The sequence below is a fragment of the Diuraphis noxia genome, unplaced genomic scaffold (assembly GCF_037042655.1).
Source record: "Diuraphis noxia isolate RWA-SAM2 unplaced genomic scaffold, SU_Dnox_SAM2 contig0003, whole genome shotgun sequence".
NCBI lineage: Eukaryota > Metazoa > Arthropoda > Insecta > Hemiptera > Aphididae > Diuraphis > Diuraphis noxia.
Genome location: NW_028301713.1, coordinates 14,464,833 through 14,484,715, shown reverse-complemented (window position 1 = coordinate 14,484,715; position 19,883 = coordinate 14,464,833). Strand labels below are relative to the sequence as shown.

General features: G+C 27.2%; 2 protein-coding genes across 2 annotated transcripts in view; one reads left to right on the top strand and one right to left on the bottom strand.

Moving 5' to 3' along the window:
* Window positions 1-1,116: 1,116 nt before the first annotated feature.
* LOC107172898 (nucleoporin 153) lies at window positions 1,117-11,194 on the bottom strand. The gene is made up of 11 exons (XM_089222828.1): window positions 10,864-11,194; window positions 10,436-10,652; window positions 10,228-10,350; window positions 8,271-8,399; window positions 7,875-7,955; window positions 6,851-6,957; window positions 6,559-6,768; window positions 6,246-6,397; window positions 3,403-5,803; window positions 3,206-3,333; window positions 1,117-3,139 (listed from the first exon to the last, which is right to left on the bottom strand). Exons 1-11 carry the CDS (start codon window positions 10,885-10,887, stop codon window positions 3,073-3,075), a joined length of 3,639 nt encoding a protein of 1,212 aa, XP_089078954.1. The 5' UTR covers window positions 10,888-11,194; the 3' UTR covers window positions 1,117-3,072.
* A 268-nt stretch (window positions 11,195-11,462) lies between these two features.
* LOC107172904 (uncharacterized) overlaps window positions 11,463-19,883 on the top strand; it is a 33,650-nt gene continuing 25,229 nt past the window's right edge. The window contains exons 1-2 of the mRNA XM_089222829.1: window positions 11,463-11,792; window positions 16,610-16,819. Of these exons, the coding sequence (XP_089078955.1) occupies window positions 11,753-11,792; window positions 16,610-16,819 (250 nt within the window). The 5' untranslated portion in view covers window positions 11,463-11,752. The remainder of the gene's footprint in view (window positions 11,793-16,609; window positions 16,820-19,883) is intronic.

The window sequence follows — 19,883 nt, the reverse complement described above, 5'->3', positions numbered from 1 at the left end:
CTCTGGCTAATATTCTCAATAATCATAATTTATTTAAAAAAAAATGCAAAATGTATTACACCACATAATAATATAAACTTATTATTTACAGACCCTCAATACTAAACCAATTATATTTTTAAATCATACCTTACTTATCCTTTAATCAAAACAATATTATGTCATGATGAATCTTGCAGGTAGTAAGGTTGTAAATCTGCTTGGATTTTCTAGTTTTTTAATTATATTTATACACAAAATTATTAATATATTGTATTGTCAGAGTAAAATCATGTAGCAAGTTTTCATTTTCCATTGGGTACTTAATATTTACATAACATCAAGGTGGAACACATAGAAAATAATAACCAACCAAGTAATCAATATTTAATATAAATAAACCATATATTTTTAACCTTTAATAGCAAAAACTTTTAAGCGTATATTTCTGTATTTAAATTATATTTATATATATCTTTTCAATCTTAAGAATATTTTTTAACATATGATGTATGAACATACATTTACTAAAATAGAATATTCCATTTTTATATAGACTTAATATTTCTTTTGGGAGAAAGTTTAAGGTTCATCTAAAATAAAGATATCATAACTAAACATACATGATAAAATATGTTATATTTAACATGAAATTGAATTTACCTGTCAAAATTTAAATCTGTAATGGAAACTGGCGTACGACTTATGAACACCATTAAAAAACAATTAATTCAATATTTTGTGTTAAATAAAACAAGCTATTTGTTATGCATTTTAGATGCACTAAAATATTATGTGCTAATTTTAATATATTTTAGAAAAATAACAAATTTAGGCATATTTTCAGATTACACACATATCAGCTCAGAAATTGAATAACACTGAAATATAATATGGTCGTTAGATGTTATATACCAGTGGTTAGTATTTTAGCAAGTCAATTCTATTGGAGCTCGGAAGATTAAAATAATAAGTAAATGCGGTTCAGAGAAAAAAATTTATGTCAAAGCTTTATATTTTTATAGTAGTATATTATAAAGACAAAATAATGTAAGATATGTTGACAATCCAGTTCTCTGTCATCCACAGTCCCCCAATTGCTGACCGTTGTTATAAACTCAAATAAATGAATGGATATTTTAAAAATAAACAAAACATAATTTTATTATGCATCAAACCTAAATTACAATTTTTCAAGAAATGTAATGCAAATTATTGTAAAATTAAATTTATTAAGACTTAAAAGTACACTTATACTAATTAAAAGACTGTACACTTTATAAAGAAAAATATGCTACACGAAGCTCAAATTAGCAGCCTTACTCCTAAAATTATTCACTTGGACAAAAATAAATTCTATCCTTTCATCACAGTCAAATTAGTTTATTTCCACTTTTTGGTTTACAAAATATTAAATCAGCAACAATTTACAACAAATGTATATATATAAAAAAAGACAACAATATAATAACTACTTACTGATGTATAACTATGTAAATGGAAATAAACATTCTGAAATTTAAAAAAATCTAAAATATGATTTATTTTATTTATTTTTTATAACACATTAAATGTATATTTAAGTTTTTAAATTAAAAATACATTTATCTCAAAGGAGTGAGCCTGCTACGGTTATCGATAATTATCATCAAACATAGCCTGACCCACAAGAATATCACAGACATCCAAGCCATTTGGCTAGCTTTTAACTAGTAATGTAAAAGTAACTTTTTTACACTTTACTATACAAAAATAAAATATAATACCTGTATAATATTTAGGAATTATTTTTGAAATAAAAATAAGGGATAATTTGAATATAATTCATACAGTTTGATAACCACACTTCTGTTGGCAATAGAAATTCCTTGGGTCAGACTTAAAATATTATACTTAAAAACAAATATAACCACTAAAAGAAAAAAAACATATTATTTCACATATATATATAATAAACAATGTTAACAATGTTGTGTTCTGTATACCATGAGTTATATTAAATAATACACTAAAAATTGTTTTTTATCATAACAATAGAATGGCACTTAGTAGCCAAAAATGATAATAAAAATTAATTAAACTCACTAAAACAAAATAGTTGTACATCCATTTAATTATTTATAATATAATTTTTACACCATTAAATTTATACACTGTTAAATTTTTTTTAACATAAAGCAAATATTAAACAAAAAAATATGTTAATGTGTATCAATGAATTACATTTACGAAAATAAAATATTTATGCTACCAACAGTTTGAATAAGATTATAGAAGTGATAAGGTGGCGCACAGTAAAAAGAAAATATTGTTATTTTAGTTGTTAAATTAATGGTATTTGATTTATTTCATACTAATTAATTTTTAAGTATAATTTATTAAATTAGAAGTGACAAATTGAAAATAGCCAAAAACTAACTTACAAAAATACAACATTTTTTTTTCAATATGTACATAGTTATTAGGACATAAAACATCAGCAAATTATTCTTAAAGGTATTAAATACATTAAAGAATAAAAGTTTATGAGTTTTATTTATGTTAAAAAAAAAATAAAAAATGTTTAGTTAAATATTTATATATGTAAAATATTAACAAATGGAACCCAATGTTTTGAAAAATGCTTACAATTATCTAATAAGATTCTTTTAAATAGGTTTCACAATTCAATATATCAAAAATCAAGACAGTAGTTAAAATATTAAATTTTTTTTTTTAACCAAAAATAATTTTAAAAAAGAAGTCATTGATAGTTTGATGTATAAAGTTTGTATATATAAAGTTCACAATGCAGAAAAATTGAAATAAAAAGTTAATGAATTAATATGTTATTAACATATCCCCAAATTCTGTGCGCCATCAAATATGTTGTCAAATGTAATTGGATATCCAAATAATAGTTTATCTGCCTACAAAAAAATATTGACCTCAACCTGTTTTTAAATAATCCATAGCTAACCACAGAATATAATTATACAAATATAATGACAAGAATCAGTTCAAATATTGAACAATTTTAGCATTAAATCTAAACTTTGTTACACAATAAAAAAAATGTAATTAACAAAATACACAAAGTAGTATGTTCATATTTTACCGAATCCTTCTAACTGGTTTTAAAATTTTTCTTTTAGGTTGTTCAGTTGTTTCTGGTTTGGCACTAATAATAGAAACTATTGTAATTCAAATAATTTAAAAACTATTAAATATAACGTATAATACTTACGTAAATTGAGTAGTTGCTCCACCAGTAAAATTAATGGATATAGGTGCATTAGGATCTAATTTAACAGTTTGTTTTAAGCTTGACTGATTGAATATATTATTTGATGCACTTTTAGTTTGATCATCATCCTATAAATAATAATTAATAAATTGTTATGTAAGTAATGTTATAATATATAATATTGAAGTGGTTATTACCATATTAGACATTTTTGTAGGTCCTCCAGCATTGGGAACACTAAATACAGGAGGAGATTGCGCACCAAATGAAAACCCTACATTATTCGTAGAACTGAAAATATTTGAATTTTGAGCTAGTGGTTTTTTATCACTATCGTTAGGAGTTTGAGAAAAAAGATTGTTGGGAACTTGTGGAGCCAATGAACCAAATGAAAATTGAGGTGTTGGTATCGAAGAACCCAACGTTGCTGGAGTAGATGAAGTAGGTCCACTACCAAACATTGAATTACTTGCACCAAACACTGGAGCAGAACTAGGAAAGCTACTAGCACCCATTATCGAAGAAGTAAATGGTTTATCATTAGTGGCTGATGATCCAAATGTAAACATTTTTTGATTTTTTTGGTCAATAGGCATATTTTGATCTTGTTTTGCTAAAGAACCAAAACTGAATAATTGAGAGGTCTTAATCAAGCCTGGCTTTTGATCTTCATTTAACGATTCATTAGGATATGAATGACCATTTAGCATCTGATTTGTATTTTCTGTTAGAGATTGAACAGGTTGAGTAGAACCAAAACTTAATGAAGGTTTAATTTCAATATTTTTCACTTTAGTATCCCATACAACTAACTTCTTTTTAGACGAGTCTTTATTTTTATGTTCAACATTCATAAAAGAATTAGTGTTAGTTTCAGCAGATCCAAAAGATACTTGAAGGCTTGAATTTTCACTTGCATCGTCAACTTTTCGCTTATTACTTTTGTTTTGTAACTTTAATGAATTTTCAGATTCTTTATTTATATTATTTACTAGGGGCTTAAATTCGATTGTTGACGGAGTAACTATATTACTATTAACAACAGAGTTTTGAAGAACAGATTTTTCAGTTTCGATCTTATCTGAACCAAATTTGTATTGTGCAATTGGTTTATTAGTAGTAGCATTTAGCCCAAACTTAAATTGACTTTCAGATTGATCTGGTTTAGATTCAGAACCAAACTTAAACTGGGTTTTGGGATGATCAGTATTATTGATATTTGATCCCTCATTAGATTTCTTTACTGGTGATTTAGATACACTATCTGTACCAAATTTAAATGTACTAAGAGGTTGATCAGTTTTATTGTTATCTGTGCCAAATTTAAATGTACTAAGGGGTTGATCAGTTTTACTGTTATCTGTGCCAAATTTAAATGTACCAAGGGGTTGATCAGTTTTATTGTTAACTGTGCCAAATTTAAATGTACTAAGGGGCTGATCAGTTTTATTGTTAACTGATCCAAATTTAAATTCACTGGTAGGAGTATCTAGTTTTCCATTATCAGAACTTGCAAGTGGCACACTACTACCAAATTGAAACTGATTATTAGATGGTTGATCAATTTTACTATCAAATCCAAATTTAAACTGAGTAGTGCCAGAATTTTCAAAAGTGTTGTTATTTAATCCAAATTTAAATTGAGTTGTAGGCAAAGGTTTATTTTCTGGAGCAGACCCTGGTTTTGCTGTCCCACATGAAATACAAGTAGTACAATCACTTTTATTTTTTACCCAACAACCATCACAAGTCCAAGAAGTACCCTGTACTACTGGTTTTTTTGTAGTTCCAGGTTTCTGTGTTTGACATGCAACACATACTTCAATCTCATTTTTATTGGGAACCCAACAAGTTTCACAAGTCCATGTACTTGATTTGATAACTTTTGTTTGAGAATTCTCGGACTTGGGAGTTTGACATGCAATACACTTTATTACATCAGCATCATTTGAAACCCAACAAGCATCACAAGACCACTTTAATAATTTAGTTGATGATCTTTCTGGTGCTAATTGATTTTCATTTTTACTTCCAAGTTTCTTAGGAGAATTGTCAACATTTATATTCGCAGGTTTTGAACATTCTAATTTAGAATCAGAACACGGCGATGTAGTTTTGAAAGAATTTTTAGGACAGTCAGCAAAGTTACTAAGTTGAGACAACTTGTCATTTTTATTTGGATTCTCAATTGCATTATTATCATTACTCATAATTGATACTTTCTTAGAATCCTTAATAAAAGATTCACTTGTAGAATTATTATTGTTAGTGCTAGATGGAGGTTTACTATTTACCTCAATGTTAGTAGTTTGTGATTTCTTCAAAGTCGTTTTAAGTGTTTTTCTACAAGTTTTTTCTGCCAATTGTAAACTAAACTGTTCTATTGTTAATGGTTGATTGAATGTGAATTCATTATCCTCATCATGAGTATTTGATAAATCAATATTTGGTAATGTAGTCAATGGTAGAGAAATCCTAGGCAAATTAACTTCAGTAGGCATTTCAAGTTCATCAGAATTAATGCCACGACTCTTTTTTGAAATATTTACTCGAAGTTTTCTTGTTGCATTTGTATCTACTTGGCCAGAATAAGTTGATCTATGAAAATAAAAATATTATCCCAATAATTACTTATTATTGTAAAAATCTATGGTAAGGATATTTATTTACTGAATCAGTAACTATTGGAAGAGACAAATATCTCATAAATTTATAATTTATAGAAATAAGGGTTGAGAATAAATGTTGTAATGATACGTTTTAAAATTAACTACAAGATTTATTATACTCATTCATCATTATTAATTAATAGTTATTGGGTACTTATTATTAGATTTATTGATTTATATTCAATTATAGAACTAATATTGAGTTGATTAATATTTGGCATTATTTGAGTAAGTAATTTGTTTATTATATTCTAATGATGAATTTAGTTAATTTGTTCAATACATGAAGATTACAAGATAATACTTTCTTGGCTAGTGTGAACTAAACCAGTACTATTAATAGTGTTAATGAAGTTAAAAGTTTTACTTACGAGACTTCACTAGGTTTATCAGCCTTATCAGGTGTTGTTTCAACAATTTTCACCGTGGATTCTACTTTAATAGGTACATTTTTTTGATCTGCTTTATGCCTTTGATGCACTTTAGGTTGGATAATAAATTTATTTTCTTCAATTTCTTTGTCCTGAAATAAATAAAAACTATTATTTTGAAGTCAAAACATAGTTTCCTGTTAGCAGTATGCTAATTAAGTGACTAAGATAAAAACTTAGTATTGAAAATATGTATAGTATAATTATTTGTTACGCTTATATATTTTATTTTATTATTAATCATTTTACTAACCCTAGTAGAAATGTGACCTAAGAGAATAGACGAGGTTGTTCTAATTTCACTATTATTTGTAGAAGATATTGGAATCACCGCTTTTCTATGAATTGGTGGAGTATTACCTAAAATTTTTGATAAGTTTGAACGTGCAGAATTGCCCCCATACATAACTTGAGAACAATTTAAAGGTGATTTTTGGGCAAATAATTTTTGACGTTCTGACAACTGAAAAGAAAAACAGATAGTCAATTACAGTAAACATTTAATTACCTATATTATAGCAATAAGTATAAAATAGGCTACTTACTTCACCATAGTTAACAAATGTATCCCATCTAAATGATGCTGATAATACAGGATTTGATGAGGAATCATGAAATTTTAATGAAGATTGTTGATGTGATTCATTCTCCCCTAAAATTAAATGTTCGATAAAATGACAGTTGAAGATTTTATAATTCATTCAAAAAAAATTAATAAGCAAAAATTGTCTCTAATATGTAAAAATATCATTGAAATACTTTTGTGTACATTTTGATAGTTGACTCAATTACTTAAGTGCTTCTGCCAGAACCAAATAAAAATGAGTAATCCTAATTGATATTTTTATTTTAAATATTCTTTTATAGCAGTTAAATATTATAAAAAGTCAGCTTAGGTTGTTCTATTTTAAATAATAAAAATTTTCTAAATTGTATGTAGTGTTATTTATAGGAACCTATACTCTATTCAGTTTAAGTTGACCCACTAGTCAGACAAAAACTTGTCATGATTGCGCATGTCTCGCAGCGCTAGTGCCCGATGTCGCCTTACCACCTATTGACTATGACCCTGGTAGACTCCAGTCTCCGATAGTTAATGACAATCGGCGACCAATCACGAATCACCATTCACCAACCAGAGGGGTGTGACTGTTTCGGCGGCTCAGTATGCATGCACGAGAGTGGGTCAAATTAAACGAATAGAGTATAATATATGTGTATATATGTATTCATGTGTGTGTGAGTACTATAAACATCAAATTTCATCTTTGCTTTTTGAAAAATAAGGAAAAACCGCCAAAATGTAAAAAGTTCAAATTTAATCAGAATTAATTTTTTGTTAATGGCAATTTATGATATCTTTCAAACCTATGATAATAATAATAATATACACCAATCATGTGTCAATGTGAGCAAAAAATATTTTATATTTTCAGTATCCAATGTGATAAATTTATATACACATATTCTGAACTTAAGTAAATTACAAAGCCAACTAATCTTTGTTTATTTTTAACTTATATTGAAGGTTCTCATACAAAAATAAAAATCAACAATTAATTAACTTACTTGGCTTAAGTTTTGAAAAGGTTGGTGTTAAAAATTCATTACTAGTAGATAATTTGTCTAAATTTAATGACCTTTTTGAACCTAGAAAGATATATTTAATTACAATTTAAACATAGTAAAATTTGTTAATATTTATAAATATATAAGCAATAAAACTTTTTTAATTCTATTGTCTAAATACATTTATTTAATATTCTTTATATTAATTTACTTAAAAATTTAATCTAAATAAATCAATAAGTTAATTTAAAAAAATATATATTATATATATTATATTTAATAAACAGTAAATTAAAGATCATGTTTTTTTTTTTATTGTTTATCTAGAATACAAAAAAAAAAAAAACTATAGGCAGTCATCTTATTTATTTTACATTTAAAAATTATAGTACTTACTAATTGTAACTGGCTGTTTATTTGCTGTATCTATTGAAGGTGTTGATGAAGCAAAATTGTAAGGTGTTTTTGAACTTGGTCTGTTTATATTTGACAAATCTATCACATCAGATTTTCTTTTTAGACAACCTTTATTTAAAATGACACAGTAATTTTAGTTTATTTTATGTATTCACAAAACCTGAGAGGTTATTTTTTAGAAAACCTAAACTATTGTATTAAAAATAATAATAATATCAATAGTATGTTATAAGTATAAAGTCATCTAGAGGTAAATATATACATATTGGAAGGGTTCAAGCATGAGTATATAAAAGTATTGGTATAAAAAAAATGTACATTTATTTTTAATTTAAAACTTTATTATACAAAAAATAGTATAGTGTAAATGCAGTATAAATCATTATGTCTTAATTATAATATGCAGTTGAATCATTTTTCATTAGATGTTGCTTGTGGAACGAGAATTGAATACTAACAGATCAATTTATGTTATACTTAGTACAATATCTAACTATAAAGGTAATCACAGTAGTGTCAATGTAGTATGTAAATGATCAATAACGCTCAAAATTGAAACAATAAATAGTATCAGATATTTACAATTGCAAAAACTAAAATGTGAATGGATCTAGGGATCTCTTAAGCATCCTCAAAAATACGTCCCTAAAAGAACAGGTAACATTATATAATTAATAATGATTAGTATGTTACAGCATAAAATGATTAGTATGCTAATATGACAGAGATTTTTTTTTTTTAGACCCTCCCATTCTAAAAATAAATTGTACAAATTGTACTAAACTTAGAATTAATGCAATAGAAAAATTGAGACAACTTTTAACATGTAGATTACCTAGTGTATCATGCTTATCAATTAAAATAAAGATATATGTAACTTATTTTTAAACTGTTGTCTACTACATATCAACAAGTTTTGAAAACTTTTAAGTCAGATAAAAAATAAAACACAAGTGATTAAGCAGATATTCAACATTTTGTAGCTTTCAACCATATTTCATTAATAACAAATATAATTTTTATAACAAAAACTTCTTTGGATTAAGGTAAAATTAAATAAATTAAAATTTGTGTCACAAACGTAAACATAATTAATAAACTGCTTAAAAATATGGTTCAGATCTTAAAATGTTAGTTAATACGTGGAATATTATTAATCAAATTTTCTAAGCAAATCTAAATTGAGGAATCAAATAGATTTATAATTTTATAACCATATCAAAAATATTTAATCTAACCAACAAACATGACTACGATTTATAACTGCCTAATCGTTATTAGACAATTTTATGCTTTGGCACATTTGCAGGAGAATAATTATAAGATATTTTTACAGTTTATATTTTAATATATTAATTAATGTCAATACTTTTTACCTAACAATTTTGATTCAAAAACTAAACCTGGCAAAATAGGTCTTTCAATTTATTAATTATTATCTCATTTCATAAAGAAATATAATATGAAAATATGTAATATTGATTACTTTTATACTTTCCTATTCTTTTGTCTTAAAAATAGTAATTCAAAATATTTTCACCTAAGGGGCTTTGTGAGATTTAACTCTTCTCTTGTCAATGATGAAGATTAACAAAATATTAATTTAAGTATGATACAAATACAAATACTAATACAAATAATTTTAGTTCCTCATAATTTATATTCAACTGCCTACGGTTTTAATGGATTACCTAATAAATCTGAAAAAAAAATTAGCATTGTGTATTGTATAAATAGTGGTTTAGATGTTAAATTGTTATCTAAACCATTACAATTTTTTTTTTATTTTAACTGAAAATATTGATAAGAAAATATACAATATATGGGTATTAAACTACTAACACTATCAGAAATTATATAGGATTCATGTTGATGCATAACCATTAATACTTTTAAGTAGCTAATTTTAAGAATAAGGTTTAACATTCACACTTACTTCTATTGCCAGCATCTTGACTTTGTAAGGAAGCACTTGATAGGCTTGTAAATTTAGGGCTTTGTTTACTTGTACTTGGTATACAAGTAACAGCAGATATTTCTGGTAAAAGTACATTTACATCTGCAAATTTACAAGTACAACAGTTAAAATAGCTAGACGCAGACATCACAAAAATATTAGCATTATAGATCAATGATCTACTCACTTGAACTCCTGTGGTTGTCAGTTGAATTTGTAGGCTGGTATTTGGTGTTAGTAAATGAGTTAACGGACGTACACAATTTTTTCACTGGAGGTTGATCGTCATTTTCAGTCATTGACGTAGGGTCGTCATCAGTTTGCGCATCGCTGATCAACGTATTCATCCACGTCATTCCGGGTAGGTATTCGGACACGCGTTTCGTGACCCTCCTCATAAAAGACTAGAAAACCAATATCAAAATAAAAAATGAAAATAATTCATCATCTGATCGGATTAAAATTTGACGATACGCAAACGTATCAGACGTCGTGCCGCACGAGACCATGTGATCGCGCAGCGCAAACGGGCGGGAAAATCAGTAGGAAATCGTCGGACGTAAGATCGTTGATCAGAGGACGGATTCATGACATGACGTTTAGTTATCTACTTACGTTCGACTTGTCGTACGGCTTCATGTCTCTCGGGGCACGATCCCATCGACACTCACACAAACCGCACGGCTCAACGTACGCTCGTCGCACAGCGGTCGGGCAATCGCGAAGAATACATAATCAACGAAAAAAAAACGAGGAAACTAAATAACGTGCGCACTTCGTTTCACGGCCACCTTCGTTGTGATTGTCGTTCCGATTTTACGATTATTGTATAACCGTTGTTATTATTATTTTATATTATTTTTATTTTTATGTCCCTAATCGTTGTTAACGAGAACGCGATCGGCACACAAGCGTAGGGACGTGACGGCCATGATGGATAAACTAGATCAGTCCGTCGCGCGCGACCAAAAACACTGTGACCAACGGAACGGACCGACTACCGATTGATCGGCAACACTGATCGCACACTATCGTACAAGCGCTGAATGTAGCGGACAGAGCGCGACGCCGTAGAAATGCCTCCGCCGAAAAGTTTCCCTCTTTCCGGTCGGTTGATTGGGCGGCGGCATCGCACCTGCTGGCTGCTGCGGCAGGCTCTGCCCGCTGGATAACCACTGGTGGGCGTTAACTATAACGCTGATGACCGGTTTGGTTAGGTTAACCGCCGGGTAACTTTCGTATTTTTCAATTTTCTCCAGTCGCAAGTGTTACGCTGTTCCGGATAGTGCTGCTGTGGTTCGATTCTCGTCCGCCGTTTATTTTGCGCGTCGTATTTGTCGTTTTAATATTATTAATTATTAATATTAATTTCATTGGTCATCTTGACTTTCTCTCTGCCGAATGTGTCGTGGAACACGACCGCCGTCGATATTATCGTAACAACGCTGCAGTGTGCAATTTACGCGGTTTATTGCAGGGGTGCTCTTCTTTTCTTTGCTGCAAAATGCAGCGGTCGTTTCTTCTCTTCGTCTTGACGATTACAGGTTGGTGTAGCTTATTTATATAATTATATAAATACTTATGCGGTCATGCACTATGCAACGAGTGTCACCAGGCCCGTCGCTAGGGTACAAGCAAGACATGCGTTGCTTTAGGACGGCATAACATTTTAAAAAATTGATGCGGCAAATTGTAATATTAAATTTTCAAAAAAGACAGAGATTTAATTATTATTTTTATTCGCTTAAGGGCGGAAAATGTCTTACCACTGGCCTGAGTGTCACAACCTCACAACACCGAGGTTCGGGGGTGCCAAATATACGATATACTGTCAGTTGAGACCCTTAGTCGTAACTGGGCCAGTTAAACTGGCCTATCGGTTTGATTTTAAATACAAATTATATAGGTATATCAATAATTATGATTTCATCAATATTCTATACTGGGAAATTTATATCTGGCTTATTATTATTAGTATTATTACTCTATGGTCTTAACTGTAATTTATAATAATTATACTTACCAAACTAATAATGAACATTTTATTTTGATGGCCGTATAAAATATGATTGCATTCTTATAAGTTGCGGCACTATATGACGCATGCAATGGGTGTTAAAGTCACTGCAGTTCTATTAAATAATACAATATGCAATTTATTAACTTTATATATTGAATATTATCGATGTAATTTATTATCTTGAGAGTTGGATGTATCGCGATCATGTACCTATAAAATATTAAAAGAGCATACAAAGGAAAAGCTTCTTGAAATATTTCACTTTGAAAGTCACTGCGAAAAATGGGTTTTTTTTGTTAGTATAAGTAAAAAGAAAACATATTAATAGTTGTCTCCCCCACCCTTCCTCACATTAAATTTACAACTAAAAATATTTACCAAATTTTACTCGATTTTTAACTATTTAAATGTATAAACCTATGTTTGAATAACAATGAGTCAATGAGGTATAAATACAATTTAGCACTTAACTCTCAAGCAATTTTCGTAAAAAATTTTCGAAGTTCTATGTATTTAAACAATTTATTATCAATGGTATAAGTACAATCAAAATTTATCGGTAGGACTTTTAGATCTTTTGAAGTTCAAAATTTACAGTATGTATTTTATTTTTTTAAACTTTATTAATAATAACATAAATGGAAGTATGATAGGTACTTTATGGTTCTACCAAAGTGTTAAGGATGAAAAACTCAATTTTACATGAAAAATAATCAAAAATTACTTTTTAGTATTTTTAACTCGAAAACATAATTTTGAAGTTGTGAAGTTTTTTGTTCATAACTTTCATAGAAAAATTTACCGACTTTTTAAAAAGTACTATCATATTATTAAGCTTATAAAATACTTATTTTGAATAAAATTCCAAAAATCACTCGGAATCGCTTTGCCCACCAACAAAGTATATCCTTAAAATCAAAAATATCGATTAAATATAAAAATTTAAATACAACAAATGTTTGTTATTAGATTAACAACGCTGCAACCTCGGCTGTAAACGTAGTTTATACTTACTTTATGCTTTTAGCGTACAATAAGATTCATCTGAAATAATTATGAACTGATGGTTAAAAATAGTAAAACCTAGGCGTCTATAGGAGCTCTTAATTATTGATATTGTATATATATATATATACATTATACGTGTTAGTATTATTCTGTATATATATATGTAAAATATTACTTAAATAAAACTAGGAATCAAATATTTTTAGTTTTGAGAAATATTTAACAATTAAAATTATTCACAGACACTTTTGAGAAAAAAAAAAAAATGTTTTTATAATTCCATTAAATACTTTATTTTAATTCGCAGTAAGGTAGATATACGATATGTATCCGTTTATTTAAAATAATAGTTAAGTTACTATAAAATTATTTATATACACTATAATATATAGTTATACCTATTTTATATTTTTTAATGTATACTAATCACTAATAGCATACAACCTATGTTTATTTTACGTTAATCTGTTTTTTTTTTTTAAATTTTTATTTGCAACAATATAGTAATAAAATATACATGTACATACATTTAAACTAATAGTTTGAATAACACGTCTAGTCTTTTTTTGTGATAATTTCTTTCATCGATACTTAATAGATAAAATCCTTGATGGAAGAAAAAATAACACAATGTACCTATAATATGTATTGTATTATTATTTTTACAAAAGATTTTAATTAAAGGAAGCTAAAAGATATTGGGTTGACTTATTATTTTGGGCCTTCGGGAGGAAACTACTTGAACTGAAGAAAGTACTGATGTTATTTTATCGTATAAAGACCATACAAAAATGTTAAAAAGAGTAAATAAAAAATTGCCGAACATTATTTATTATTTGTTTATACTTATTTGTACCTACTTGTTTGGAACGATAAAAATGAGAATAATTGGTTTATGCTTTCACATTCCTTTTTTTTAATAATTTGAAATTATTCTTAATATACCTTATTTACATTTGAATTATGTTTACTTAAAAAGTGAATATTTAAATATCGATGATATTGCCTGCTGTTTGCTATATTAAGATTAATGCTACAATTCTATAAAATACATACAGTAATATGCTGATATTGTTATTATCTATGCTTTATAGTACCTATATATATCATTTCATGTGAATATAACTAATTCTTAACAAGTAGTCTGAAATTGTGAGTGGTCTGTGATCGGTGATGTTTTAAGTTATTACATTTATAGTCAATATTATATACTATTAACTTAATTAGTATATATTATTTATTACCGATTGTGGACTGTCGTATAAAACGAACAATTTTAATGATTCGATGAGAAAATTAAGACAGTATTCTAGTTTTTATGCTGTTTTAAATAAAAAGTACCAAATATAAACATTAATAATTGTTTGTACTTTGAAAAATTAATTTAATATTCTATATAGATGAATATAATTATTGCTGACTTTTTTGTGTTTTTAGTTAAAATTGTAATAATACGTAGTCCGTTGATGATTGTATCCATTCACTTTAGAATTATCTACTTATTTCCAATACATGGTTATTATAATATGATATTTATATTTGTTACTGTAATACATATTTTTCATATTCGTAATAATATTATGTTAATAAATTAGGTAAATAAACAATTTTTATATTATTGTACCCTATATTATAACCATGTAAGTAAATGTGATAATTAATAATATTAAAAAAATGTACCTATATTATATCATAAAATATTTGATCGATGAGGATTGTTTTCATAAAATCAAAAATCGAAATAAATAGAACATAAAAGTTATTGTATCGTATTGGTCCTTAAATACCTTGGAATAGTATTAAGAAAGCTACAAAATAAAAATAATAATTTTCAATATAAAAATATAAAAATATCTATAATATTATAGTTATATTTTAGGTATTATATTACCTATATCTATATGCATATTTAAGATGGAAATAACTTATCGTTAACCGACAATTAAAAACATTTAAAAGAAACATGAGAAACAATAATAAGAGAAAACGTTTAAATAGGTGTTGATTATTACGATTATCACCATTCGCCGTAGATTTAAATTCAGGTTACACTAGGAAATTCATAGAAATGTCAGTGCGATAATTTTGAAAATTGTAGGATGGTTACAACATAACCAAGAGCCACTCGGTCATTTGACACGGTCGTTTGTTTCGCTTATGATTAGCCCAGATCGTTTTTCTTCCGTAAGTCCTCCGTATTTGCTCCATATAACACAATATGTTCTATGGCTGTTACTTTTATGACCTATGTTACATGTTTTACGTACTCTATAGAATAACAAACAGTAGTTTTCTTTGTAATCAAAAATAATGTTGTGGTTACGTATTACAATTATTTAGTATTAATTTATATTTTACAAATCATTTGGTATACTTGGTAGGTTCTATTTTGATATAATCACTTTATGGTTACAAATAATATTTAAAAAAATATTACGATTTGATTATTCATTTTTTGAATTTAGATCAATAATTTATTTTTTACTAAAGTGTTGTAATACTTGTAATAATATCCTTGACTATTGTATAGTTAAGTAAAGTGTATAGGTAGCCATATGTAGGAATAAATATTAAACAGGACCATAATATTACTGTAAACTAATAAAGTTTCAAATAAAATTAAAGTTACATTTTAAGACTCTTTATTGTTGTATCTTATATCTATACTATCATATTATTTTCAATAGTACATAACAGTGTTTGTAGTAAGTAGTAAGTGCACTGTACAAGGTGATTCACTATGCACACCACCGCTCTTTTTTTATACAATAACACAGTTGGGTAAAATATATTTACTTGAATTTTTAAATATAGATACAGCAGAGACAATTGGGGGACTTGTACAGTATTAATTTACAAGATAATTTTCGAAAGTTTTTTTTGAAATTTGAACAAGTAATTTTTAAGTTATTTAACTTTAGGTCCATGGTAATGAGAAATTCTAATAACAATACCTATTTATAATTTATAAAAATGGCCCAAGTATGATTAATACTATACACCCGATATTACACAGATAAGCAGAGGAATTATATATCAGTGTATTAAAAAGTGTAATTTCATTTAACAAATAAATAATAATATTACCTAATACCTTCGAAGTATATAATTGTTATTACATTTTATTATAGATGTACAAATTGTATGCTATAGTGATAATACAGAGGTGTTTCACCTTTCACCCTCTTGGGTAACATACCCCGGGGCTCACTTACAATTTTTTTTTTTTAATGCAAATCGATTCAATAGATAATACCTATGAACAGTTTTTTTAAATTATTATACAGCAGTTATATTGTTTGTGATTTGTTTTAATATTAATTTGGTTTACAGGGTTGGTAGGATGCTGGGCAACTTCAACTGAAACCCGATGTAAATTCCCTGGTGCCCCAGCACACTCAACTGTATCGTTTTCCAATGATACATTAACTACAGGTGCAATAGCTACGTATACTTGCGAAAGAGGATTTGAACTTCTAGGACCAGCAAGAAGAGTATGTGAATCTACTGGTGAATGGCTACCAGAAGGAATACCGTTTTGCGGTAAGTTTCAAATTTTTCCTTTCTTAATTTGAAGATAAGTATATATAAAATATAAATACGTATAAGTCGTGGTACATATATAGTTGAATACCTCTATGACCATATAAATTAAAACTTTGAGTAAGGTTTGATCAAGAACTATTTATTTATATATTTCGAGTTTTTGATTAATTTTTAATCGATAAAAAATGTTTTCCTGCTTTGTAAAAGATACGCATGTTAGATTTTTAAACTATTTTGATATACTGATAGAAAGTATTCGAACTTATTCTGTACTCAACGATTACTTTCCTTATTATTTTTAATTTTCTATATTGTATAACAATTGATTAAGTACTATAGAAGAACTGTTTATTTTACAAATAATATTTTTTCATTATGCGTTTTTAATAAACATTATATCATTCTTTTGTTGTTGTTTTTGAACTTTCTCTCACGTTTAAAGGCAGTATCGGCACGATTGAAACAAGATTTAATTTTTTTTTCTATAACGGCTACATTTTGTGGAAGTAGTAAATGTTTAATAATATTCATTATTTACAGTATATTTTATTATAAATTGATACGCTTATAAAGTTATAACTCTTATAATAGTGTGTAACGTGTATATAAACTATATGTATAAAAATATTATAATGCAATGTAGATAAATATAGATAGTAAGCAAAAGATGAGATTATGTATGTATATTGTATATCCTCGAATTTATGTTGACGAAAAAGACGATGATTTTATAGTAAAATTAGTAGGTACCGTTGGACAAGATGATAAAAAAATAATAGATCATGATTGTCATCGGTTAAAATCATATAAAGTGGTAAATTATGCTCGTAAATTTAATGTTCCGTAAAAAGGTATATTTTCGTGAATAAAAAATATGGAATTTATTTTATAACAATAGTACACTGCTGAATGCTGATACTTCGACAGATTTTAGTACCGTAAAGAATTGTAGTATATATTATCCACAACAACAGCAAAATATCGATTAAAAAAACATTCCCTAGCTTAAAAAAAAATCATTAAACCTTTAAAATAATTATTTGAAACAAGCTCTTGTCGCTAGCTCTTGAACTATAGAGATATTATATTAATCATTTTAAACTCGAAAATAATGTATCTGCTGATTAACTTATTCACTTACAGATATTAATGCACCTATATTCATTTAAGTTTTTAGTACATTTTTTTAAAGATATTTAATGAATAACAAATATAGGTACAACAGTTCATACCTATGTAGGTACTTAAAAACAGGTAAATTATAAATCGTTTGCGATTTAAAAATCATTTTGAAAAAAAAATGAAAACAACTTGATTGATTTGATAACTCCCACGCCATAGGTACTTAAAACGTCTAAAACCTTTATAAAAATTAAGCAAAGTATAGAAATTCTGAATTAGAATATGCTGTATAATAATATTATATATGTATCTTATACCTCCTGAAAAGATAATCACGAAAATTCGTGTAATTCAAACCATGAGAATAATCATTGAAACAATTAATACATTTTTAGTAAGGTATTCAATTCTCTTTTACATCTAATGTAAGAAGTGAAAAGCTAATGTTTGTATGTGACCCTATTCTAACTTCCAATTTGGGGGACGTATTCAATCTTGTGATCTTGTGGGGCCGACACCATTGAATGCAGTATATTCTATCGCGGGACAAACCAATACTTATACCTATATACATTGTATATATTATTATATACTCGGTAGTATAACCTATCCATGGAACACGCACAATATATACATAAAGAACCTGTTTTTCGGCATATAACGTTACTATAATTTTGCCACGTTGAATGATAAATTCAATTAATCACGGTTAAGAAGAAAAGTACTTGTGTTTATAAAAAAAGTGGGTATAATATTTGAATTTACATATTATACTATTGTCATATAATTGAAATCGAAAATGAGACACAATGAGAACATCGACAAAGGCGCGTGCACTTATTATCTTATTGATATGTGATGACACACATAAAATATTTCCTCGATCAAATATAACATTAATTTTATGTCACACACTCATACAAAAATCTTTTTGTCACTGTGATGAATTTAAACATACGTTATTATTATTATGGTACTTTGCGTGTTATGTACACGTTAATACGTGGCCCATTTTTTCGGACATACTTCTACGTCTTCCCATATTATAATAGTCATAATACCGCTATTACAACGGTAAACTACACCTTCTTGCCTGCGTCTCGTTTCATTCCACCGCACGTTTAGATCTGACAATCGGCACCCATCGTTGAATGATAATTGTCAATCGGCATGAGTAATCGACGAGTTTGCCAAATCATTATCAAGATAGCAATCGTTCAAAATTCAATAGCTGTTTGTTTTTTCCTGACCTTAAAATTCCAACAATCCTTATAGATATAGGGACTAAGTATTATCAAATGAAAATATCAAATTCACGAGTTACAAAAATGGGTAAGACCATTTAAGAATAACTGATAATTAACTTTTTATTGTTTGACGAATGGGAGCTAATAATTGTTTTAAATGAGAAAGTTTGAACCTAAAAATGTTTAGTTTAGGCTTTTATTTTTGTATAAATTGTTTTCACAAAATTCTCATACGAAGAAGAAATATTTACCTCTATTTTTTTTATTTAATCACGTGTAATAATGAAAAATAAAAAATTTCGTTAATAGTTGCTGTTTAAAAATAAAATAGAACCTTATATCTAGCTAATTTCAAATATATAATTATCAGGTATACGAGGTACATACAATAATATATCAATATTAAATATTAAACATTGGCGAACACGCAAAATAAAAATGTTCAGGAATTAATATATTATATAATTATGGCTGTACATCATTGTTTATTAGATTATATTATATCGTATTTTCGATTGTAATTTTTGTTCATACGTAATAATTATTATATAATGTGTTACTTTTAAATTACCTGAGCTCTTAAAATCAAAAAAAGTTAAAGTTGTTAATATATGTATAGCCGTATAGGTATATAAAATATGGCATTACCTTTAAAAACAGTTAAGGACTTCTGTATTGACTTCTATGATATT